The sequence below is a fragment of the Gossypium raimondii genome, chromosome 4 (assembly GCF_025698545.1).
Source record: "Gossypium raimondii isolate GPD5lz chromosome 4, ASM2569854v1, whole genome shotgun sequence".
Lineage (NCBI taxonomy): Eukaryota > Viridiplantae > Streptophyta > Magnoliopsida > Malvales > Malvaceae > Gossypium > Gossypium raimondii.
In genome coordinates, this window is record NC_068568.1 from 11,323,493 (window position 1) to 11,348,755 (window position 25,263).

The window sequence follows — 25,263 nt, forward strand, 5'->3', positions numbered from 1 at the left end:
TTCTTTGGGTAATAAAATTTTCAATCACTTTTGAGTGTTGATTCCAATTTCCAAAGATAGATAGTAGTGCAGTGTGGATGAACCGACACTCTGAAATCTTCCTTCTAAACCTCTTTTTTTTTTTTTTTCTTTTTTTTGAGGATAGGCATACAAGTCACTGCGGAATTGGTTTGGAATAAGTACCATTATGAGATATTCATGGACCAAACTTAAGTGGAGATATATGAATCCTTGAAGAAATGGCAAGGGTCCTACCAACCCTTCAAATTTCAAGGTTCATCCATGGCCAATTAAACCAAATTTCAGAAAATTAAACAATGCCAAGATCAATTTCGAAACTATTATTATAGTTGTCGAGCACAAAATACCCGAGCGATGCATCCATCGGCCATCCTAGTTACTGATATTGATAGAAACAAAACAATAGGAAGAAAAGAAAAAGTACTAAAAACATCCCCCTTTTCACTCTTTTTCCCCCTCACCACAAACAGGTTCGCTTTTCCTCTTTTATATATCTGCTTCTGCTCCACTGCTCCTGTATTATTCAGTCACTCAAATCTCACCATCCCAAAGTTCTTCAACAGTCCTGTATGGACCAAAAGTCTCATGCACAAATGAATTTCCCCTGAGCAATCGTGCCTGTATAATTCAAAACGAGAATACATTCAGGACAATAAGATAGTGGAACAAGAGAGCTATCGGAATTAATCAAGCCACTTGTAATTCCTTACTACAGAATAATAACATTTTTGCTGAGAAAGGTTATAGCAACTTGCCTGTTCAATTTCAGAAAGCTTGGCAAATAAGTCCTCGGGAATAGACCAATCAAAGACATTAAAGTTCTCCTTGATCCTCTCTTCATGTGTGCTCTTTGGAAGCACACTATGACCCATTTGCAGGCCCCAGCGCAGTGCAACTTGTGCAGGAGTTTTGCCTAATTTCTGTGCAACCATATTTAGAATTGGGTGCTTAAGAACATCACTCTTGAGCCATGTTGTGCCCGGAGAACCCAGGGGTGAATAACCCTGAAATAAAGATATGCCACTTTGTTATTTTTCACTAATACAAGACTCGAGAATCAAACACAAAGTGGAACAAGAATTGCATGCTCACCGATAAGTGAACTCCCTTGGATTTGCAAAATTCACGTAGCTTAGCCTGCTGCCATGAAGGATGACACTCAACCTGGTTGACAGCAGGAGGAACACGTGCCACAGCAAGCAGATCCCCCAATTTCTTTGAAGAGAAATTACTAACACCAAGAGCCCGAGCTTTACCAGAGTCATAGAGTGCTTCCATTGCTCGCCACGTGCTAGGTATGTCCGGCTGAATAAAGTTTTCAGGCTTAAAGCCAGCTGATCCTTTCTTCATCCGAACGGGCCAATGGATCTTACAAACAAACAAACATCCTCATATTAGCCACAATTGAGAATTACCTTCAATAATACAGGATACTACAAAATCGCTAACATAAAAAACTCAACATCTTCCAAATGTTATTCTTAAAACTTGATGTCAGGCAATAGTTTCTAGTTAACATAAAATATTCAATGACACTGTTTAGAAGCTTCACTTAATATGCATATTCACCAGTATAAATAACACAGACAAAGGTCAGATAAAGTAGCAGTTATCAAGCAATACATACAAGGTATAAATCAACATAGTCAAGCTGAAGATCCCGCAAAGTTCGCTCTAATGCAGCCGGCACGTCTTCAGGTGAATGATCAGTACACCTGTGCATAACATAGTTTTAGAAAGCAATCTTCAATAAAAAATAAAATCCATGGATAAAAAGAATATACAAGAATGAAAAACGAACCAGAGTTTGGAGGTGATAAACAGCTCCTCACGTTTAACCACACCGTCTTCAAACAGCTTCTTAAAAACCACCCCAATCTAAAACATATACAGACATGCGCATACCGATCTGATCATTATCATTAACTTACTACTCAATTAAAAAAAACTAAAATCTTAACTTTATTTATTCGGTATCCAAATATCGGCTTTTGCTCTTCTTTTTTTTCGCTTTTCTTAACAAAAAAAAAGTGAGTAAAAAATTTAAAACATAAAGTAAAAGATGGATTCTAAAAATATGTCCAATCCAAACAAAGCACAGTTTACCTCCTTTTCGTTTCCGTACACTTGAGCGCAGTCGATATGGCGGTATCCGATCTGAATAGAACGACCAAACAGACATCTAATTATTATTTTATTTTTGAAACATCAAAATAAATACGACCAGCGAACTGCATTTCCAATGAAGACAGAAATATTCGAGAACTGCGACGATCAACAATAGTGCCAACTATATATACCTTTACGGCGGCGGCAACGGCGGCGCCAACGAGGCCAGGTTCAGACTGCCAAGTCCCCAAGCCTACGGACGGAATCTTGGCTCCGGTGTTCAACTCGAAGAACTTGATTGCATTCGCCATCTGGATGGAACAAAGAGAAAGCGCTTGGTTTGGACGCAAAATGCGAAACGCTAAAATACAAAGAGCACCTTGTAGTCAGCCACGCTTTTTATAACGCTAAAATGGAAAAAAAAAAAGAAAACATTTCCTTCCCTAAATTTGTTATTGAGGAGCGGGGATCATGTGAGAAATTTCTTCATTATTCCGCCACGTGTGCTTTGATGAGATGATGGACTGGAAAATGCAAGTGGGCCCTATCCCCAATGGTGAAAAGTCGGCCTGCATTGCGGGACCGTCCACTTCGGTAGGATTTTGGATTTCATTTTGGTCGGACAGACCAAATTATTGACCAGGTGGGCCTATCATATTTTACTCATTTAATTTCAATTTTCTTACGAAAATTATTATTAATTAAAAAATTATTTGAATATCATTTTTTTTCCGGAAAAATTAATTTTTTTAAATGAACCGGGCTGAATTTTATAATAAAACAAATCAAAGTATAAACTAACATATTGAAGATGGGCCTACGAGAATGAAGAAACAAACAGAATTAAAAACAAGAACCAAAATAATAAACAAACCGAAATTGAAAAAGAAAACAAACTAAAAGCCAGCTTAGACTTAGCTGGCACTCACTCTCCAAAAGTAAACCCTAAAAGGTTGTGTTGGTGTCAGATTCCTAAAACGCAAATGTTCCCAAAAAATTGATCTTTTGCATTTCTTTACCTTTTCTTCTACCCAAACGTTCCCCTTTCTGATATCAAAATGGGTCTCTTGGTTTGAAGAGCAAAGATCCCACTCTAATTTCGTTCATCATTCATAAGTATAGGAAATTTTTTTTTCCTATTTTTAGATATTGTGTTGCAAGATTATGAGCGAAAATATTTGCAGAAGGCACATAAGCAAACTTTAGTTGTTAAAACGATTAATGTTAAATGGACGAAAACATAGAAAACAAAAACATGGTATTAAAAGAAATTAATTTTGAATTTGTTTTTGTGAATTATGTAATGCAGTTCATCTTGTTTTAAAAAGAAGGTAATAATAAAATAAAAAAGTTGTCGTTTTGTTGAGGTCGGCAGCTACTAGCCGTGAGGGTGACGAAATCCATGATCCAATATTGTTTTGCAATAAAAATACCTGCAGTTTTTATATTTTTTGAAAACAAATCTTTTGGATGAAACATGGTTTCAAAAATTTCTATTGTATTATTAATTTTAAATTTAAAAATAATTATAATTTGATTTGCGATTATTAGTTAAAAAAGTTTGATGTGTTATAAAATAAAAAGATAAAAAGTAAAAAACAAAAAAAAAATAGGAGAACAAAAGAAAGAATGTATTTTATTTATCAATGGGAGTGTTTAGAATGCTTCTCTAAAGTTTTTATTTATAGGCATAAGAATTATAACTGAAATAGAGATTTACTTCTAATCACTATTAGAATTTAAAGTACATCAAAACTTATCTTGATCATGATGGACATCCACTTAATAAGATACTCATAACACTCTCCCTTAGATATCTATTGGTAGATAATGTGTCTCGTTAAAACCTTACTAAGATAAAAAACCTTACGGGAAAAAAATTTCCTAGTGAAGCAAAAAGAGTACACATATTTGTAATACGCATAATATGTTGCCTCGTTAAAAACCTTATCAGGAAAACTCAATGGGACAAAATCTAAGTTAAGAGAAAAGAGTACAACACGTATTTACTATTAGAGTATGCCCAAAGATCAATCATGAGATGGTTGTAATAACATATTTGATTTATCATATTTATTAACATAATAAATAAACTGTTTTATAATAATGTCCTAAGAATAATGTGATTATTCTTAAAAGATCCTTAGTCAAGTATTATTGGATAGGACAACGATAATGCATTAAGACTAACATGTAGTTGATTGATGATAAAGAGTTTTCATTGATATGGAATGTCAGAATTGATACATGAATATGTGTGTTAGAGAACTACATATTGGACTGGCCCATTATGAGTATGTTTCTTGGATTATTATGTAATTGTCACGACATTACTCATAGTGATTAATATGTATATGATCCTCAAACTTGAGATCATCATAATCCCAACATCGTGAGTAGTACATTTTGATACAGTCAAACGTACACCGTAACCGGTTGTTCTATAAAGGCTGATGTTGGATATACCACAATCGATGTAGAGGGATATGGTTGGTCGATATAGAATAAGTCCCTCCTACATAATGGGAGTAATATCTTAGGCCACTTGATTAAGTGAGACTAGAAATGCATGGCCATGCTCAAATAAGTTGATATGAGATGTCATACTTATTTGTATATCGTAGCCTACTTAAGATATCAAGGAACATGGAATGGACTATACAAGTGTGACTATTCCATGACTTGTGTCCAATCCAGAGATAAAGGACTTAAGGATTATTGCATAAAAGGTTAATCATAAAAGGTTATGTCGAATCATGATCTCTTGTGACTTAGGTAGCAATGATGCATTGCTAGATGCCACTCATTGTTTGTAACATTGGAATCGTTCTAGTATTACTGCTAACGTTACAGGAACCTACAAGGTCACACCTTATAGTTGAAATGAACGGAATAAACCATAGTTGGTATTGTTTTTGGGTGTCGCTTGAATTAAATTAATTATAGAATTAATTTAATTCGGTAATCAAATTTCCAACACATTATGTACAAGGTTGTTGTACGCACAATGAGGACATGAATTTGGTTAGCATATGAATTAAAATAAATATATGGTTTACCGAAATTATATTATAATTAATGTAATTATAATTTTCGGTTTAAAATATTATTATATTTATTTAATTCCTAAAAACCCTAAAAATTAAAAGGATATATAAGAATCCCGTTTTTCTTTATTTAAGGGTCTAGCAGCCGTCAAAGAAAAACCACTTTTGAAAACTGTTTTGGGATTTCTTCCGTTCGTAGTCAACTGGGTGGATTACGTAGAGGTCGGAATCTCGATAGATTGCGGCTTGGTTCGACTGTAGATCAGACTACACGTGGTTGAGAAGTTGCTATCTACTCTGATTAAACATTAGGTAATTTCGTAACCTTTTCACCCCGATTCGTTCCTCACACATGGATCCGTGGTTAGGGTCGCTAATTATTAAATTTTTTGTGCGCCTAGGGGTGCCGGCGATCCAACATTTACTCCCCCTCATGAAAACATCACATACTTTCACATATTCTACATATTCAATCTTGAATACTAGTTTTTCAAATGACTATTTGAATGTATTTGCTAAGCATTTATATCACTATTCTTTTGAAAGTCATGAGTGAGAGAAATTTTAGGGGAAAAATATTTTGATCTCTTCAGGAGTTTCAACAATAATTATAGCAAATTTTAATCATGATTCTTCTACAAAAACACAAATAGGTATTTTGAGTCATTTTATAATCCCCTTCAATTACTATTTACCACATATATTCAAATTATTTCAATTCATATAAATGAATAATTTTTGAGAAATTCAATATGCTTCTAGCATCCTAAATCATTCAAGGGTTTTAATATAAATTTTACTATATAGTGGTTCATAAAAGGTTGTAACAACAATCATTATACGCAAGTTAAATCTTTTATAAATTGTCAAAATAATATATCTAAAGGTTATTGCATTCACCACAAAAAAATATTATATTTTTTCATAATCAATGCGAGGACTTAGCGAAAAACTTCATATTTTTAGTCTGCTTTTGCAAAACTACTTCATTTGCACCCTCACTGGCTTTATACCTTTAAATATTTGGACTAAAGGTCCAAAAACTCCACGAATTTAATTGTACTTGAGTTGTGTCTTTCTATTTTGAACAATCTATTCCATATCTATATTTATTAATAGATTTATTCAAGATCCTCTTTTTATTTCATTATTTCAACAATAATATTGCATACAAAACCATTGTCAACCACTTTTATTATCGGTTCGATATTTTTTCGAATTGACATAACTTATCGAGATATCTTATTTTCACTATTTTAATCTTCAATTTCAGGTACCTGAATCTCTTCTGGAGTTTTACTTATTAGTTATATCTTGGGTCTCTTCTGGAGCACCCGCCTTCACTATATGACCATCTAAATTTATTTATTTTTTATGAGAATTTTCATATTTGGAACTTGTAATGAATTATCCTTGTTGAACTTCTGGTTCAAATTACTCTCCCCCTTAACTCATTACAAGTTATTATTTCCCTCCCCCTAATGTCGAGAAAACTATCAAATCAAAATAATAATCACAAATCATGTCATAATTGAATCTCCAATACATTTAAAACATATAATAATATGAGACTCGTAATTAATATATATTCCTAACCTTTTTTTGAATATTCACTCAACTTTGTTGTGGTGGAGCAATTGGAACATATACACACATACAAAAATTCAAAGATGAGAAATATTTAGCCCTTGATAAAAAATCAATTGTAATTGGGAGTGTTTATAACTTATTGGCTTAATGTGTACAGCACGTAAATCAACATAATCTCATGTTGAAATAGGAAATTTAGTTCTCATAAGTAATGGTTTAGACATTAACCAAAAGCGTTCAATCAATAATTTCTCTAAACCATTATGCGCATAAATAATAAACTTTTACAAAAAAAATTCAAACTCAATCAATAAAAGACTAAAATATAAACTCATCAAGATTAGCAAGCTTAATTGCATGATTTGAAATTAATTATTTAAACAAGCAATCTTACAAATGACATGTTGCAAGTTGGTAATACATATGTGATTATTTTGTAGATGCATCTATCAAAATCATATAATAACACAACCATCCACATGGTGGATGAATGTGCCTATATTCATTTCAGAACTGCAAGACATTAAATCTCAACTTTAACTAGTGAGTTTCTAACAATCAATTTTCATTAAGAATAAGCAATAAATGAGAATTCTTTAAATTAAAGAATCTTTTGGTTCTTTAATGAATTTTAATATGAATTTTCAATTAATTTTTGCATCATATATGATCCAAGATGGTCTAACTGGTCACGCCAAATAGTAAATATATTTGTATCAAGAAACTTCGGTTTACTTTAATATGCGTTTCAATTGTACTAAATTGTAACAAATTGATAGTTTTACTATCATTCCTTTTATTTTATATCCACATATAAATACTATTGTGACATTTACTACTGGAAATGTCTAAATTAATGTAAAGTCTATAATGCTACTAAGTCAATAGATATAATTTTCAAATAATTATATGCAATTTTCGTTTCAAGGAATATGCCAAAATCTTCAAATGCAGAGCATTTGGTCTAGTGGTATGATTCTCGCTTCAGGTGCAAGAGGTCCCGAGTTCGATTCAAAATACGTTTAGAACCCTTTTAACAAGAGTTTTGCATAATCAATTAATTATCAAGAATAATTGCCTAGGTCATGTATAGAAACAAGCCTATATTAAATATATCAATAAAAGTCACATCTCAAACATAAAAATATGACATAATGAAAAACCAGCAAATTTTTTTTCTTTCATAACCATCATCATAAACATGTATGAAATTTAACTCAAAATCCAATCATTCATACTCATAGAACTTCTCATTTATAATTGTTCATGTCATTTCTCTAAATAATTAGCATATGGAATAATATAAAACGCATGAACTACTATTTTAACAATTCTTTGAACTAAATCAAACCGAATAACCATAAAATGTATTGGTTTATTAACACTACTAGATATGTTTTAATCAAATATATTATTTAATTATAAAACCTACTATAGCGACGTAAATAAATCAGTTAATATTTATTTTCAAGAAAAATGAGATGCTTAAAACAATATGCAACCCATATAATCAAAACTTAAAAGAAGACCATCTTAAATATTTAAACCATATAATCAAGTTGATTTAATATTTAAATATGGTACTTCTTTTTACGTTGAGTCTTGACAATTTTATTAAGAAGTAAACAAATTAAACTCCAGTAGTAGACTTTGAATCCAATCAAAATCTATTAATAGAAAACTTTGAAAGTAGATCTTATTTTCTAGGTGTACAACATGTACATAACCAATGATTTTTATATATAAGTTTTCTCTTACAAGTTCTCATCAGTAATATTTTTCCACATAATTTTAATTGAAAACTTATTCGAATATTGTAAGGATTATATAAATCTCTTTGCATAAAAGATCATAAAAACTTTAGAGATTTATATGTACCTGAGTGATTAAAGGCTCTAATGATTACCTATAGTGCGTAGGCCTCAATTGAAATATTAGTAGCTTTAGGAGGCAATCGACAATAGTAAATTTTGGGATATTTTGTGACTTATAGAGAAAAACAATTAAAAGAAAATCGTGTTGATAACGTGTTATAAAATAAAAAAAAGAAAGTAAATAACAAAGAAAATAGGAGAACAAAAAAAAGAGCGACTTTTATTGATCAATGAGAATGTTTATAATGCTTTTCCAAAGTCTTTATTTATAGGCATAAGAAGTATCAATGGAGTAGAGATCTACTTCTCATCACTATTAGAATTTAAAGTATATCAAAACTTATCTTAATCTTGATGGACATCCACTTAATAAGATATTCATAACATGATATAAAAAGTTTTGTTAATTTTAAAATAAAATTATTACTTAAATAGAATTTTAAACAAAAATAAAGGAAAAAATTGTGATAATTATAATTATTATTTAATTTACAATTATTAGTTAAAATTAATTATAATTTAATTTTGACATTACTATAAAAATGAATTTTATTTAAAAAAGTTGTGATAATTTTATTTATGAAAATTAGAGTTATTAATTGAAATAGAATTTTAAGCATTTTAACTATCACTAATTAGTATTAGAGTTATATATCAATTAAAATTTATCTTTAGCTTTATAAATAACATTTAGTAGTTAGGTATATTCAGTCAAGTAGCATATAGTAAAAAAATGAAGATTGTTAACAATAATAATTTAGAATTATATAAAATTGAATGTAGTATTAAAGCAATGATTCTTTAAAAGGTAATATCGAATAATATTCGAACAAACAATGGCATCAGAGAGATAAAATATTATTTTAATTGACAATGAGGTAATATAATATTAAGAATTTTTATTTTGTAAATTATTTTTACTATGCAAAGCACGCAGTAATAAATCTGTTGTTTATTTATCAATTTATTATTTATTTAGTGCAAGTGAAAATGTTTGTGGATTTGTTTTGAAGAAATCAAATTTCAAAAATCATTTTTAATTGTTATTATTAAATGTGATTATTAATTTACTGTAAATAATTTTTATTTAATTTTTATATAGTTCCAAATAGTTTTTAAGTATTAATTCATTTTTCTTATTATTTTAATTTTTATTTTATTTCCTCAAATGTTTTTTTAAATTAATTGACCTTTAGTTTAAATATATATTTGAAATTATAAAAATATATTACATAATGAATTAAATTTAATTACCGTAAATATATATTTGAAATTGTAAAGATATATTATTCAATAAATTAAATAATATAAAATCACATGCAAGCAACATTAAAAACTAAGAAAATGATAAAACTCTTTATTGATGAAAAATCTTTTATTAATATTGCTACATTTGGAGATATATATTTGATATCAAGCTGTTGACGCAATCAAAATATAAAAAAATTATACTGAATATCGGTACTTATGAAGCAGCACCATTCCAAATATGCTTTTTCCAAATTACTATTTTATTACGGGTTAATCTATTAAAATAATTATTTTTGTTTATCTCAGATTACATTTTAACTATTTATATTTGAAATGTTACGTTTTACTCGCTTACATTAATATGTTGTAATATTTTAGTCACTGAGTTGTTAATTGTCGTTAACGGTGTAACGGTTAGCTGACGTGGCACATTTTTTTTATGAAAACTGATGTGGTACATTAAATCATCATTTCAAACAAAAATTTTAGGTTAAATCATGTTTGAAATGGTACGTTTTAGCATGCCACGTCAGCTTACCGTTACACCGTTAACGACAATTAATGGCTCAGTAACTAAAATGTTACAACATATTAACGTAAATGACTAAAATGTAACATTTCAAGCATAGGTGACTAAAATGTAACCTGAGATAAACAAAAGTGACTATTTTAGTAGTTTTCCCTTTATTATATTAGCATCCCTAAATGTGATGTACCCTTTCCTCATATTTCACCATCCCATCCCATAAATCATTCAATGTACCCTTTCCTCATATTTCACCATCCCATCCTATAAATCATTCAATGTTTTTGTATGCACCAAATATTTGGTGTACGAAAAAGAAACCTTTAATAATGTAGCACCTCATACTCGACTCAATTATCGGGTTCGAGTTATGAAATGTCACGTTTATTATTGGGGTAATTACGACCTCAACTGCAATTTAATTCAACAATGTATACATAATATCAAGCTCAATACATCATTAACACGTGACATATAATCAAATGAGGACTAAAACATAAATTTTTAAAACTATCAAATTGATGCTGCGACGTCAGGGATGTCATATCACGACCTTATCAAAACAATGAGTGTCATTACGACTTCAGAAGCTAGAGGTAACGATGCCACTCTCTATCGATTCAAGTCGCAATGTTACCACCTATTTGTGCATTAACCATTTGGTACAAGTTCAATACTTCCGACCTGATATCACATTTGCATATAAAAGGTTCATTCCAAATTTCAACAATCATTACATCATTAACAATACCAAAATAAAACAGAGACTATATAAGTATTGTTGATTGAATGCTGAATCACGTCTCAAACTTGATGATTTACTAAAGTCATCACCCTAAACTTCTAAGATAATAGCTACATGTCATCTGAAGTTTCTAGAATTAAGTACAAAAATGTAAATAAAGTGAATAAATATAAGAAAAGAAATATAAGTTAATAAACAAAAACAATGGGTTTGGTCTAAAAGTCTATTGGTTTCTAATTGGAGACCTAGTCTTTATTTTTTTATACAATGCCTAAAATTACTCATAATTTTTCCTCAACCTTTAAATTAGAGGATAATGAATTTTAATATACTTGAACCCACGTCTTCTTGCACTAGCAACAATGTCGAGACCAATTGAGCTATGACTCAATCAACACAAATTTATAATATTTAAATATAAATATGAAAAATAAATTGAGGCCTTGTGTAATTTTGTCCCTCAACATAATATATTATATTTATATTAAGTATTTAGCTAAATTGGTAACTAAAGTTAATTTGGAATAAGTTCAATTTTGAATTTATTAAAATGCCCTTATTTTTACAATATAATAAATATTAATATAATAATATTTTTATCTTTTCGTATTTTAGTAAAATAATACTATTATAAAATTTGAACTTGGGACAAACCATTTAATTTGATTTTAATATAAATTTTTTATAAATATTATTAAAAAATATGAAATTGACCTTTGAGTGCTCATTTCCCTAGCACTGCTAAGTGATAATTTTTATATTTGAGTCTTGACAATTTATTGAACGATTTGAATAGATCGTGCTAATCATTTGGAGGATGGTGTTAGCCCAACAATGAAAGTCATATTAATTGAGAAACTCACATGGAAGATTAAATCGAATTAAAACACCCGAGACAATCCTTTGCAACATGAACATTTGGATTGGATTGAAACTCTACGAGATTAACTGCCAAGAGTCCACCTTTGGTTTATTCTCTATTATTATATTGTAAACATGTTATTGTATTGCTGTTTTAACGGGATTGTGATAGACCTTTTTGTTAGCATGTATTAAATATAAATCTATGTAAGGGAGAGACTTGTTGTAATTATTGAAGAGAGTGAATATTTTTCACAAACATAAACAATTTCGGTGTATTCTATTTATTTTCTGTTTTCATATTTGGTGTATGAGAAATGCTCACTTTCCTATCACTCTTTCCAATCACTTAACTTTAGATTGCAGTAATGGTCTATTAATTTCAAATATACCTTTTTACATACTTTTTCCTTTACCCACAACTTGATGTGCCATAATGCTAAGCTGTTGCCATGGATGACATTCAAATTGAACCACATCAGGGGGAATGCGAGCCACCTCCAACAGATCTCTAAGCTTATTGGAAGAGAAATTGCTGACTCCAATAGCTCTAGCCTTGCCGGAGTCATAGAGTGCCCCATTGCTCTCCGTGTACTGCCTATGTTGGAGGCTTGAAATTGTTGATGATTATTATTAAATTTGAATACAAGTAAATGGAAACTCTTCATCTAATAATTGAATATAATTATTGCATTTCACAAGTTATCAACTTGTTTAACAAAAATAGGAACCAGAAAAATGTATTTTACTCTTGTGAATTATATATATATCTACAAATTAAGTTTACTTACAAGTGCATCAATCTCAATTAAGAAAAAAGCTTTATTAAACTTCAAATTTTGAATAAAAGGTAATGCTGCTGCAATCTCCAAGTTCCAGTGCTTTGTTCCGGGTACTTTACTTTGCAAACTTGACATCCGGGTTTCTCATTGTTTTGAGCCACATGTCGGCCATTACTCTCGAGGAAAGGCTCCACAACATATCTTGTCCCTTTGACACTACTTGTTTACCTTTTCTTCCAGACTTGCCCAATCCGTATGCTACCAGCCACTGCATCGCAGTTAGCCTGTGCCTTTCGCTATCCCATATGTTCCTTTTTCCAGGTGTTCCTACCTTCAAGCCTCCAACATGCAAACTCATCACTTTGAACCTCTTTTCTTCGTCATTCTTCTTTGGTTCGATGTCACCACTTGACGCATGAACGAGTGCAAATACAGGGCCTCCAACTGCCTCGTATCGCCTCAAGGGGTCACGTAGTTGCACGACCAATGCTAGCGTCAGTGTTTCCGGGTCGCCTAGCTGATCTTCGGAAGAAGTCAAGCCGTAGTCCTTAGTCCAATTCTCAAGTGGAATAGCAGAATCAAGTGGTTGATCTTGAGTTATTGCCTTTCCACTGAGAGCTGAAACATCGAAAGGTGGTTCTTCTTCTGCCATTTCTGCTTGTACTTTCAAGGCTTCAACTGCCATTCCCTCAATCTTTTGCAGCGAAAACGCTAGAATTTCCTCAGCCGTCAATGGGTTTTCGCTCACATTCCAAATCCCAGTCGCGATCCTCTCTTTCCTGCCGGTGTTCATCGCAGTCGCCATGACTTTTACAGCTGCAATGGTGCGAGCTGCACTCGAGTTAGCACCTTCCTTGTTTCTCCCTTGGATAATAGAAGAAGCAATTCCTTCAAAAGCTATCTGCTCTGCAGTTTTACCCATTATTTCATCCAGGGGCATCGAAGATGAAATCTGGGAGCTGAGTTTCTCAACTCCAACGGCTGCCATCTTCTGAAATAGTTCAAAACCATTCAATGATTTATCCGATGGGATAACCATTGGTTTCGACACCTGCATAGCTAATTTTGGCATGTCTTTTCTAGCAACCAAGGAATCCAATGGATTCACAGCAGCTAAGTAGCCTCCATCTCTTGTTTGAACCACACAGCCTAGCCCCTTTCCTAGATCAGGGAGATATACTTTAGAATCAGAATCACCAGCGGTATCATCCTCAGCTTTGTCGAGTTGAAAATGTGGAATATCTTTAAATTCATTGCTTCCTTCATCCTCTAACATCTGGAGAAATTCCCTTGTTACAGTTTCTTCATCAGCATCCAGCCTTTGTGACTCTGTTTCTTCATCAGCTTTGACAATCTTTTCATCCCCCATCATAGATTCAAGAGCTTTAATCTGCCGGGCAATCGAATCAAGCTCAGTTAACCTTGTCTTATGTAACTGATCATTCACCATCTCCTTGACAACCTCACTTGAAACTGATTTATTGTCTTCGGGTTCTTCTTCCTCGGCTTCTTTGAGTTCTTTCTCTTGAATTTCGACCCCCTTGTCTTCAACATCAAACTCTGGGAGGTCAATCTCTTCCATCTTTTCCGGTTCTTCTGATTTCTGAACGGAGACAGAGGATGAAGGAACCGTCGCCGGTTCATCGAGGTTCAAATCATCTAGTCCTTGAAGATCAGGTGTCACCCCTGTTTGTGAAGGAGTCCAAGCTTCTGATCGGCTCATCATCCTCGGACTAGGAACACTAAAAGATGTTTTCGATTGCTTACGAGCAAAAGATGCTGAAAAATTCTTGGATTTGGTGCTTTGCAATCCTCCCGAGGCTTGATTGTAAATACCAATTCCTCCATCTTTTTCCATGATCTGAAATCCCAATTTCACAATGAGTTCTCCCCCTTTCGCCTTCCCTAATAGATTGAAACTTTTGTCCCATTGCCGAACCCGAGTTCCTTCGTAGCTCTTCTCCACAGACTCCTGAATAAGGAGACTCAAATCCACAGTGTTTCTCCCAAAATCAAGCTCTTCAGCATCAACAGCAACCAGATAGATCCAAAACGGACGAGGCTCAAATTTCGTAGGCTTTCCATTGCCAGAACTGCAATATACATGGCACCTAACAAAAAGAGTCTCTTCAAAATCCGCAGCTCCTTGTGATACCCGTGACGGCATGGTGTTAACAGCTCCATCTTTGGTTTCTTTCTTCCGAACACAAACGGAAAGTCGCAGACCATTCATGGAAGCAGGAAGGCCTTGCGCAGTCACAACTTCAACAGATAACAAGCAACTCAGCTTTTGCATCCCGATATGCGTAAGCGCTCGAATCGGCTTCCAATTCCATATCCCTTTCTTTTCAGTTGACACAGCTTTCGCTTCTAACTGATTTGGTCTCGTGGCCTGAACCTGGTTATCATTCTGGTCGTCAGCTTTTGGTCTGGAACGCCAAGGTGACAAAGACAAACGCCGAGCTCGGGGCCTAGCACTGTGCTTATTATCTTCAAATTTAACTTCGGGGACCTCATCAGTAGGTGGAAGAGAAGAACGAGGAAGAGCAAGGGAAGCAGTTCTTCGAGTAGTAGAGATGTGGGATTGATACAGGGATTGACTAAGTGCTTCCAGTTCATCCAAAAGCTGAGTATTGGAGTTTCTCCGACCCGTTGCAGTTGCCATGTCGAGTTATGAAAAGAAGAATTGGTGATGTTGGAATGAGTTGCAGAGAAATGGAAAAAAGAAGATGAAATGAGAAGATAAGGAAAAGACATGGTATGAAATGCTGTTGTGTGGTGGAGAAAATGAAAGGGAGGATGATGAAAAGTATGTGTGGTGGAGAAAGTGCAGTGAAAGGGGATGAGAAGTGGCTGTTTCTGGTCCTTTCAATAGAATTTACCAGTCACTGCCACCAAAGGGAGATGATAAACATGTGAAGGATAAGAGGAAAACGTTGGCTTTCTCTCCCTCTCCAACTCTGTGTTTTGAGAGTGATGGGGATGCAGGAGAAGCAAATATGGTCCCCATATAATTTAATGTTGGTTCTACAGAAGCGGGGGATGGATCATTTCAGAAATTTCTTCAGTTTCTAGTCCCCAATTTTCTTGAGTTTTATATTTCATTTTGACCTGAGACAGCATTTATTTGTCAGATGGGCCTATGCTTATTTTACTTTTTACACCCAAATTTTAATCTTTAATATAATAATATAAAATATAAAAATATATATCATCTTTCACTTTTTTAATTTCATTTATAAATTTAAATTTAAATTATATTGATTGTTAATGAAAATTTATAAATTTTAATATATCTCTAATTTTTTTAATTTGATAATTTTCATAATTAAACTTCACATTTCTCCAAACAGATGATATCCTAGTTTGACTATTCTAATATGGCCTCTAATAGCATAAGAGGACCTTGATTGGCTATCATCATCATCATCATCATCATCATTTACTAGCATCCCAACATTCTCAATTCCATTCAAGCCACCTTCTCCTACGCCAATACCATTTACATTGTTTTCTCTTCCACCATATCATCCTCCTCTTCCATTCTCTTAATGATGTCAGTTTTTGTTTTGGACATCGTTCCCAGCAAAATCTTTACCATACATGATATTCAAATCTTCAAATTATGGAAGTGTCTTGTTCTTGAAAGGGGTTACATTCTTATAACTCTGCATACATACTAAATTAATCAGTAGACATGATCAAATATGAAGACAAATTTAATAACATAATACTTTATATAATCACCTTGAGAAATTAATCCCAAACCGCTTGCTCTGCCATCACCACTTTTCTTGTGGCATCTCGTCTAAAGCCACTAGAGTGCATACCATAAATCATGTCATATACAATTGACCACTTCTTTCTAAGAGTCCTCAATCTATTGTCAATGTAAGGCTTGATACCAGAAAAAAAGGGGGAAATTTCAATTGTAACATTTTCTCAAGTATAGGTAGATATCTTTTCCTAAAGCCACAATAACCATTGTGACTAACTAAGTGGTACAATTCAACAAGGCATTGCACTAACATTTTTTCTCTGTCATTTCTCCAATGTCTTTCATTGGACTTACTACTTGAATTCTCACTTTCAAATTTCACCTCTAGGCTTGTCATTCTACATATATATGTGAAAGTGGAATAACATGATACATCATAATTGTTACCATATCATATATAAATGAAATATACAAATAATAAAGTATAAATACCATAAAAAATGCATTTCATACAGTTGCAAAAATAATATTTATAAAAAGTAGTTTGCATATTGAAAACTAAACTTAGATCTTGTAGCATCCCAAAATTTTCACTCAGGTTTTGTAACATCCCAAAATTTTTGGTTGGACACATGACACTATTCTAGTAATGGATACAGTGAACCGGTGAGAAAATTTGGAAAATGAGTTGGATAAAGAAATCTTATGGAATCAAAGTTGTTAATTGCTATGAGAAAATTTTGAAAAGAATTTACACGTAGAAATGTGACAAAAGGAGAAAATTACAAATTTTAAAAAGTTGAAGGACTCAAGTGAAATTTTGAACAACATGGGAAAATGAGCTATCAATGATTATTTGCCATGGAAACATATTGAATTATATGTTAGTGAGAAATAAATCATTTTGGACTAAATTGAAAGAAATTTGAAAGTATAAAGACTAAATTCTAATTTTCCAATTTTACTAGGTTAAGGGTAAAATGTAATTCTCACCACTCAAGGATTTATATTAAAGGTTTATTATGAATTACAAACTTGAATTGGTCTAAGTATCAAGTTTTGAGAAGAAATCGCTAAAAAGGGGTAAAAAGGGGAAATATGGTAATTTTATCATAAAATAGTAGTTTGGTAAATTCCTGAGACTTTTTTGATGGAAATGATATTCAAATATGATATTTGGAATCTAAAATTATTTTGAACCGTGAGAACCCCATATTAAGGAAATGTGCTTCAAATGGATAAATTTAGAGTTAAGTTGTTAGATGTGGGCCTAAGGCCCATATGTTGATATTTTTGTAAGGGATGAGAACCCCCATTAGCCCCATATTCTATTCTTTTCCAGCTAGTAGAAGCAGCCATTGTTTCCATTGTTTTGCTTCTTCATCTCGTTGCTTATTTCTCCATTTTCTCTAAAAAATTCCACTACCCACATTGAGTTAATGTTGAAATCCTCATGAAATCAAACCCCCTAAGCTCGTTTCCTTCACCAATTGTAGCAATGGAAGCTTAGGGTTTTATTGGTTTTAGTGGGATAATCCATGGCTTGAGCGAGAAAGCTCTAATAAGGTAAGAAATGGTTTACTACACCTACATTAGCTTGATATTTACTATGATTTGTCATGAGAAAGCTTCGAAGGAATTTATATTTATTTTTTAATGTATTTTTTTTGTATGGAAATGTGGAGATGATGATTTATGGAAATTATAAGCTTGAATGATGATGGAGTAGAGCTCATGGAAGCTTGATTAAGTGTTTTAGATCATCCATTAAGGTAAGTACCTTAGATAATCTTATTTATCTTATATTAAAGTTTATGAACTACGAGAAATATAAGTGATAAATATGGAATAGAAGCTTGTAATAAACATATGCAAATTCCATGGTTTAAAATATATGAAATAAGTCCAAAGGTATGCTTCATTAGAGTGAGAAGTTTTAAGTTTTTTATTCACTTATTAAATTTCAAGCATTGTGTACATCTTTGGTTTGATAACATAGAGCTTATTAGACATCCATCCATTACAGATAAGAGTACGATTTCTAAATATTGCAACACTATTATTGAAAGTCACGGTCAAGCCATCTTTAAATAAACATGTAACAAAAAATAAGTTTCTTTTGAAACTAGGTACATAGGTTACGTCTTTCAAAATAATCTTCCTAAAATTATCAAAATAAAGATGTAAATCTTCCACTACTTCAGCTGCTACACTTGTCCCATTTTTGGCCCACAATGATAGACACTTATCACTAAGATCTTTCATTTCCTTGAACCCTTGTAGAGAAACACACATATGATTAGTGACTTCAAAATCAATGACCTAGTGGTCTATTGAATCTTTCACTAAACAAATTTCTACCATAAAGAGTTCCATACCTTTGCCTTTAGTGGCTAGGTAATCCTTCCACTATTTGCAATTGGCCTTGAAGTGCATTTTCTTATTGTAGAAGAAACATTTGGACTTAGATAAGTCTTTAGGCTTCTTGGTTATTTTTCTTTCCACTTTGGGTGGATCAGTGGACTTAGCCTTATTTCTCTTAGCATTTTTTCCCTTTCCTTTAGAGGAAGAAGCAACTGGTAAGTTTGCTTCTTCTTTTTAGACCAGTTGACTGCCATTCAACATTAACTCATAGGATTGTAACTCCTTCATTAGTTGTGTAAGCATCAGATTCTTATTCCTGAGGTTATATGCGATCCTAAAGCTTGCAAAATCCTTAGACAAGCTTTTGAACATCATCTCTATTTACGTATTCTAATCCAGATTGGCCTCATTATCTACGACCTCAACAAAGTAACTTATAAGTGTAATCATATGGTTTTTGGCTGGAGTACCAAATTTTTGTTGGACATTCATCAAACTAGTTATAGCCAACTGTCGAGCCAAGGCAACTTGGGCTCTGAACATGTCTTCTAGTTTGTCTAGAATTGCTTTGAAAATCTTACAACTCTCTAGTTTCTTATAAAGGGTGTTGGTTACGCTTGCCAATATATAGAAACGATTTATCTCATATGACTCCTCCTAATGTTTTCTAGCTTTAGCTTGAGTGACTAGTAGGCATTTATTATCAAGAAATGTTTTGAGTTTCTCACAACTTAGGAAAATCATAAGGTTCCTTTTTTATTCCTTATAGTTATTTTCATTCAGTTTGTTCTCAGTAAGTATTTTAGTTAAAGAGTAGGTGTCATTTTTTGAATTGAAAATAAAATATTCATTTATTAATAACTTTGTATTAAGAAAATATTAAAAACATTTTGCTACAAACGATATGCATTAAGATGATGTACAAGTCTTACATTAAACCTTGAAAATATTTGTAAGTCGTTGCAACGATAATTCCTACACCCATTGAATTAAGTCACCCTAGAGCAATTTTAACCAACTAGTAAGGACATTGATTTCCATCCAATAAATATGTTAACCTAATCCCTTTGGTATTCACACATACTAATAATCGCTTCACGTTTGACCATCACTCCAACTTAAGGATAGCTTTTTGGGAAGTTACTTAACTAGAATGATCTTGAGTGTATAACCATCAACTTAACAACTATCCTTCCATGCACCATAAATGAGTCATCTTGGGACAATCTCAACGAGTAACATGTATGACTAGTTTCCCTTTATAAAAAGAAAACTTCAACGAATTCCACATGATAATACCTACTTCAAGGTCGACAAATTATCATATGCTATCATAAGATAGTTATCTATTGTAAGGAAATATCCTCAGTGAAATCCACATTACAATACCTACCTTGGGGCAGGAAAATTGTCATGCCATCACAAAAGATTATTTATGTGAATCATAGGTCTTATCCCACTCAATTTTTTTTAAAAACAGGCAAGGTTTTTATTTTCGATTTCAATCATGAATGATTAAAATATTTTGACAAGTACATGCGGCATTCTTACCCTAAACTAAATGGCATGCTTATTATACATATGCATGAACATGCTTTTTAGTCAATTTAAATATCATCATGTTATCATAGAAAAAAACATAAAATTAATTTACTCTAACCAACCAAAGTTTCCATGATTCCATCACATAAAAAATAGATAATAATAAAAATTACAATTGTTATACTAAAACATTCTTTGGGTTTTCTGGTGAAAGCCAAAGATCCTGGTTTTTGGTTTTTCAAAAACCGAAATGACCTGAAAAAAAAAATCAAAGGGATCTACTGTCAAACTAATGTCGCCACCATGGATCTTTGTTGCCGCCATCGTTAATGTCACCGTTGCTGTTGTTGGGTCGTCACTGATCACCATGTTAGCAATAGTTGAACCATGGTTGACTGGCCACCACTGTCGACAACCACCCCCGAATTACCGGTAAACATTGCCTCCCGACCATCGCCGGTTGCTGGTTGGTTAGGTTGAGTTTGTGTTGCCTCGGTCAGTTCTAAATGTGTCTCGATTCTCCGGGATTCGTCGAAAAATTTAGTTACACAAAAAACTTAAGTTTGTTTCTAGCTCACATGAAATTTCCTAAAATAAATAAAATAAAAACTACATGGAAATGATAGTTCACGGTCTAGTTACATCCAATCAAAATTTTAAGAATCACAACTTTGGCAAAATTATCATATATATAATAAAATAGTAAAATAGATTTATTCACAAACATAACCCAAAAAATTCATATAATTACAAGAAAATTTGGTATTGGTTTATACTATAAACAAAGCACAACCTAACTTTGATAACAATTATTGAAAAAAAATCTGGTTTAGAAAACTGGTTTTAAGTCACAGCAGAAAATCAAAATTATGAAAATTAACCAATTTGTGATATTTATAGCAATAAATTTTTTCCTAAAAATACATGTGCTTTATGCGATTCAGATCCTAGTTATTCTTGGCTTTGAACCGAATAGTCTTATCTGCTATTCTTGTCCCACGAATTGCTTCGAGTGGTAAAGTAATTCTCTCTCAAAAGAAACCAGTAGAATTATTATTCCTAGAAAATATAATTTATGCTTAAAATAGTGTAGTGTTGAAATAGGCATGACATCTTAACGGAGAACATTTGACGTCGCGACGTGACTAACTAAGTTAATGAGGTCGCGACGTGAGAAAAGAGTAGTCGTGAAGTCGCACATTGAGGTCGCGACGTAACTCACAAAGTTCACCCAAAACATTTAAAAATCATTCCAAAACATATCCCCAAACATCACCATATCATTCCAACATAAATCATGTCATTATAAATCAAAACATAAACTTATTTAAGCTTAAAAACTTAGCATGAACACATCCAACACAAAAGATACATATTTGTTTAAGAGAAACTCAAAAGAGGCTCAAGTTCATCATTTAACTTTACAGTTGCTCGAGTTATCTAAGCCTTTATATACATGCCAATAATCCAATATGGATGGTATTTAAACACTTGAATTACAACCTTAAAAGCTCGATGGATGATGCAATGCTCCCAAGCCAACACCATGGCTTCTTGGTAAGCCTAAACCTACGTGTCTTAAACAACTAATGCGTGAGCTTAAAAAGCTCAGTAAGTAGCCATGGAATATATCCGCAAAGCAATTTAAATTTGTGACGATGCGCCTTTCAGATCTCGTTTTGAGTTTCGATCACCTTTGATTAAATTTGCATAAATATTAAATGATTTTAAATTGTTTTTAAAACTTTGAGTCTTGTCTATAACATATTTTAATTAATTTATAAAAATGTTTTAAAACTTTCAATTCTTAAATGAATCCAAGATTTCTTACTCATACATGCTTTGGTGGCCTCTCTCATTCGTACTGATCATCTGAAACAGGTGAGAGGTGTTACAAGTCTACATTTATTGAAAGATTCTTATAACTATTTCAATTTAACTTATGCCATTGTTTGACCTCCCTAATCAAGTAGCCCTCCCCTCATTAAACATCTCAGTAGCAAGTTGTTGATGCCACATGGTCAACTCATTTGTAGGTTGAATTTTGGAGATTAATGTTTCATCCGTATCTTTCCAATGTTATGTAAACTGAATCAGATTGGTCAGTTGAACTAGTTGGATCGAGAACCAGTTGGGGTATTGGTCCCATGAGAGGTAAAAAAAATGATTAACCTATAAACTGGTACGGATTGGTTGAACCGAGCTAAAAAATTGGTTGAATCGATAGTTGAACTAGTTCTGAGTTGGTCTAACCAATTGGTTCCCAAAACCACCTGCCTGATTGGTTCAAAGCAAATAAATTATTAAAAATAAAAATATTAAAAGTTATAAAAATATGTTCAACTGCCAATTCAATTGGTTTTTTAGCTCGGTTTAGCTAGTCCATATCGGTTTGTGTGTCAACCAATTTTTAAAATTTTTAAACATTTTTAGCCCTCAACTACATTTTTTTTGTGTCAATTTGGTCCATACTCTTTAAAAGTAAGCAATTTTTTTTTCATATTTTAAACAAAAAATACAAAAATTAAAAATATAAATTTTTAAAAAATAAAAAACTCTTTAAAATTTAAAAATTAAAAAATAATTTTAAAATACAAAAAAATTCAAAATTCTATCTTATCTAAATCGTATTGGATCGATTGGACTAAGAATCGACAAGGGTATCAATCCAAGGGAGGTAAAAAAACTAGTTGGCTTGCGAACTAGTAAGAACTAGTTGAATTGATTTTTAAAATTTTGTTAATATTTTTATTTTTATTTTAAAATAATTTATTTGATTTGAACTAGTTGGACCGATCATTTTAGGAATCAATTGGTCAGACTAGTTCGAAATCAGTTCAACTGCCGGTCCAACAGATTTTTTAGCTCAGTTCAATCAGTCTATATTGGTTCACGAATCAACTGATTGTTTAACTCTCACCGGACTGATAATCTAGTCAATTTCTAGTCCAACCAATTTGATTGGCTAGTCCAGTCCAGTTTAAATAACATTGAATTTTTAATTTTTTTTATATTTTTAAAATAATTTTTATTTTTTGAATTTTAAAGAATATTTTTCATAAAAAAATTTAAATATATTTTTAAGTTTTTATTTAAAATATGAAAAAAAATAATTTTTAAAATTTTTAAAAACATATTTTATATACTTTTAAAGGGTAATGATCAATTAATAAGAGGGACCAAGAAATTTTAATGGAATAATGGCAAAAATATCCCCTATACTTTAACAAAACTTTCAATGCATTACTTGTAGTCTTAATTTGTTTGATATGGTATTTTGGTACTTTTGTCACCGGCGAGAGGGCTGAGGAGGGACTTGCATAAAATTTTACCTTTTATATTTTAAGGTAAAAGATATTAAATAAATTAAAACTTTTTTATTGAAAAAAAGTTGTTCATCTGCCAAACCCATTTTTTATTATTTGTTAACATTCTTTTAACTTCTTTGAAACTTATTTTTCTCAAGACTATGTTAACGATGAAAGCAGATTGCTTGGGAAAGGAAAATGAGCAAGTTATTGCCTTTTGTCTTTCTATTTTGGTATCCCTGAAAATCTTGGGAATAGCTAAAACGGGTGAGTTGCCCTGCTACCTTCTGCATGACAGTCGGGTGTTGAGACTGATCCGTACTGACTTCCCTTAAGAGTAGAGCTTGATTTGAGGCCACGAGAGATTGTTGCAGGACTCCGCCTTCCTTTGGCTTTCTCTAGTAATATGAAACAAATATTAAAAGAAAAAAACAATCCTGAAATGGTGTTTCTTTTTGGGGGTTTGTGAAAGTTAGAAGATAAAATAGGATTGGATTGTCTTTAAGATTCCATTCTTCATCAAACCTTTCCATTTTTTTTTTTTGGTTATAGATGTGATTCAAGATATGCCGGCATGGCCTGACTGCCACTTGTTCGAGGGCGAGGAGAACTGTAGATACTTCGATTGAAGACGGAGATGCACTGCATGGTTGAGTTGGAGTGCAAGAGTATGATATTTGGACTCCAGGTGTGTCACGGCTGCTCTCCATCGCTGCAGAAAAGAACAACAGAAGTAAGATTTGTTGTGTTATTAGTTTTTGACTAAAAATAGAGTAGTAACCAAATCGGTGTGTCAGAAGTTAGATTGGACATTGGAGTACCATAAAGCTAGATGGAACAATTAAAACTACCAATACTACATTGAGAGTTTTGTTGAAGTACAGGGAGATCTTTTTGCTATTATCCCTTTTTCAAATGGAAAATAGGTATTAGGGACTAAATTTTAAATTTTAAAAGAATATAGAAACCTTATAAATCAATTTAAAATACGTATCCGTTCCTTAACAATTATCATAAATTTTAAATTTTGTAATTAACAAATGAGTATAAATGATATAATTTAATTCAAACTTCATTTTATTATTAATTAAAAAGGTTAATGTGCAAATTTACTTAAACTTGAAAGTTTTCATCATATCTAATCCATATTTGTCATTATACCTTGAGATAAAAATAAATTTACAACTATATTGTAAATTTATTATGAATTTTACACTTGAATTCAATTTTAATTTAAAACATTTTAAAATAATTATTATAATAATAACAATTTAAAATAATAAATTAATATAGTATCCACAATTAATAAAAATATTATTTATATAAAAGTAATCTTAATTTTTTAACTTTTCAAGTTTTTCTTTTATTAAATAAAATTCTATGTTAATTTATTATCTTATTATATAAAAGAATTTATTTTAATATTTTATAAATTAGTTTATTATTAACTATTAAAATAAAATACTTGAACCCAACTTGAATAGTTTATGTTTGAATCATTGCTGTATCAAAATAAATTAAAATA

The 25,263-nt window shown here is 31.9% G+C and overlaps 2 protein-coding genes and 1 long non-coding RNA gene across 3 annotated transcripts; 1 reads left to right on the plus strand and 2 right to left on the minus strand.

Annotated features, from left to right (window-relative positions):
* Positions 1-310: 310 nt before the first annotated feature.
* Positions 311-2,520, minus strand: LOC105779423 (NADPH-dependent aldo-keto reductase, chloroplastic). Its single transcript, XM_012603164.2, has 7 exons — positions 2,322-2,520; positions 2,128-2,178; positions 1,823-1,899; positions 1,649-1,736; positions 1,114-1,389; positions 777-1,025; positions 311-639 (listed from the first exon to the last, which is right to left on the minus strand). The coding sequence occupies exons 1-7, from the start codon at positions 2,439-2,441 to the stop codon at positions 553-555; spliced, it is 948 nt and encodes a 315-aa protein (XP_012458618.1). The 5' UTR covers positions 2,442-2,520; the 3' UTR covers positions 311-552.
* Positions 2,521-12,750: 10,230 nt separating this feature from the next.
* Positions 12,751-15,748, minus strand: LOC105779417 (protein PLASTID MOVEMENT IMPAIRED 1). The gene has a single exon (XM_012603155.2). It carries the CDS (start codon positions 15,469-15,471, stop codon positions 12,922-12,924), a length of 2,550 nt encoding a protein of 849 aa, XP_012458609.1. The 5' UTR covers positions 15,472-15,748; the 3' UTR covers positions 12,751-12,921.
* Positions 15,749-17,887: 2,139 nt separating this feature from the next.
* LOC105779424 (uncharacterized) lies at positions 17,888-24,638 on the plus strand. The gene is made up of 3 exons (XR_001128997.2): positions 17,888-18,090; positions 18,210-18,296; positions 24,291-24,638. It is a non-coding gene; the product is annotated as an uncharacterized LOC105779424 (long non-coding RNA).
* Positions 24,639-25,263: the final 625 nt, after the last annotated feature.

Bases quoted from the DNA above. Each gene is read 5' to 3' on its own strand.
- LOC105779423 (XM_012603164.2), bottom strand. From the start codon at position 2,441: ATGGCGAATGCAATCAAGTTCTTCGAGTTGAACACCGGAGCCAAGATT. The intron at 1,390-1,648 runs GTATGTATTGCT...TTTGTTTGTAAG, and splicing joins ACTATGTTGATTTATACCTT to ATCCATTGGCCCGTTCGGAT. The intron at 1,026-1,113 runs GTGAGCATGCAA...TCTTTATTTCAG, and splicing joins CCAAGGGAGTTCACTTATCG to GGTTATTCACCCCTGGGTTC.
- LOC105779417 (XM_012603155.2), bottom strand. From the start codon at position 15,471: ATGGCAACTGCAACGGGTCGGAGAAACTCCAATACTCAGCTTTTGGAT.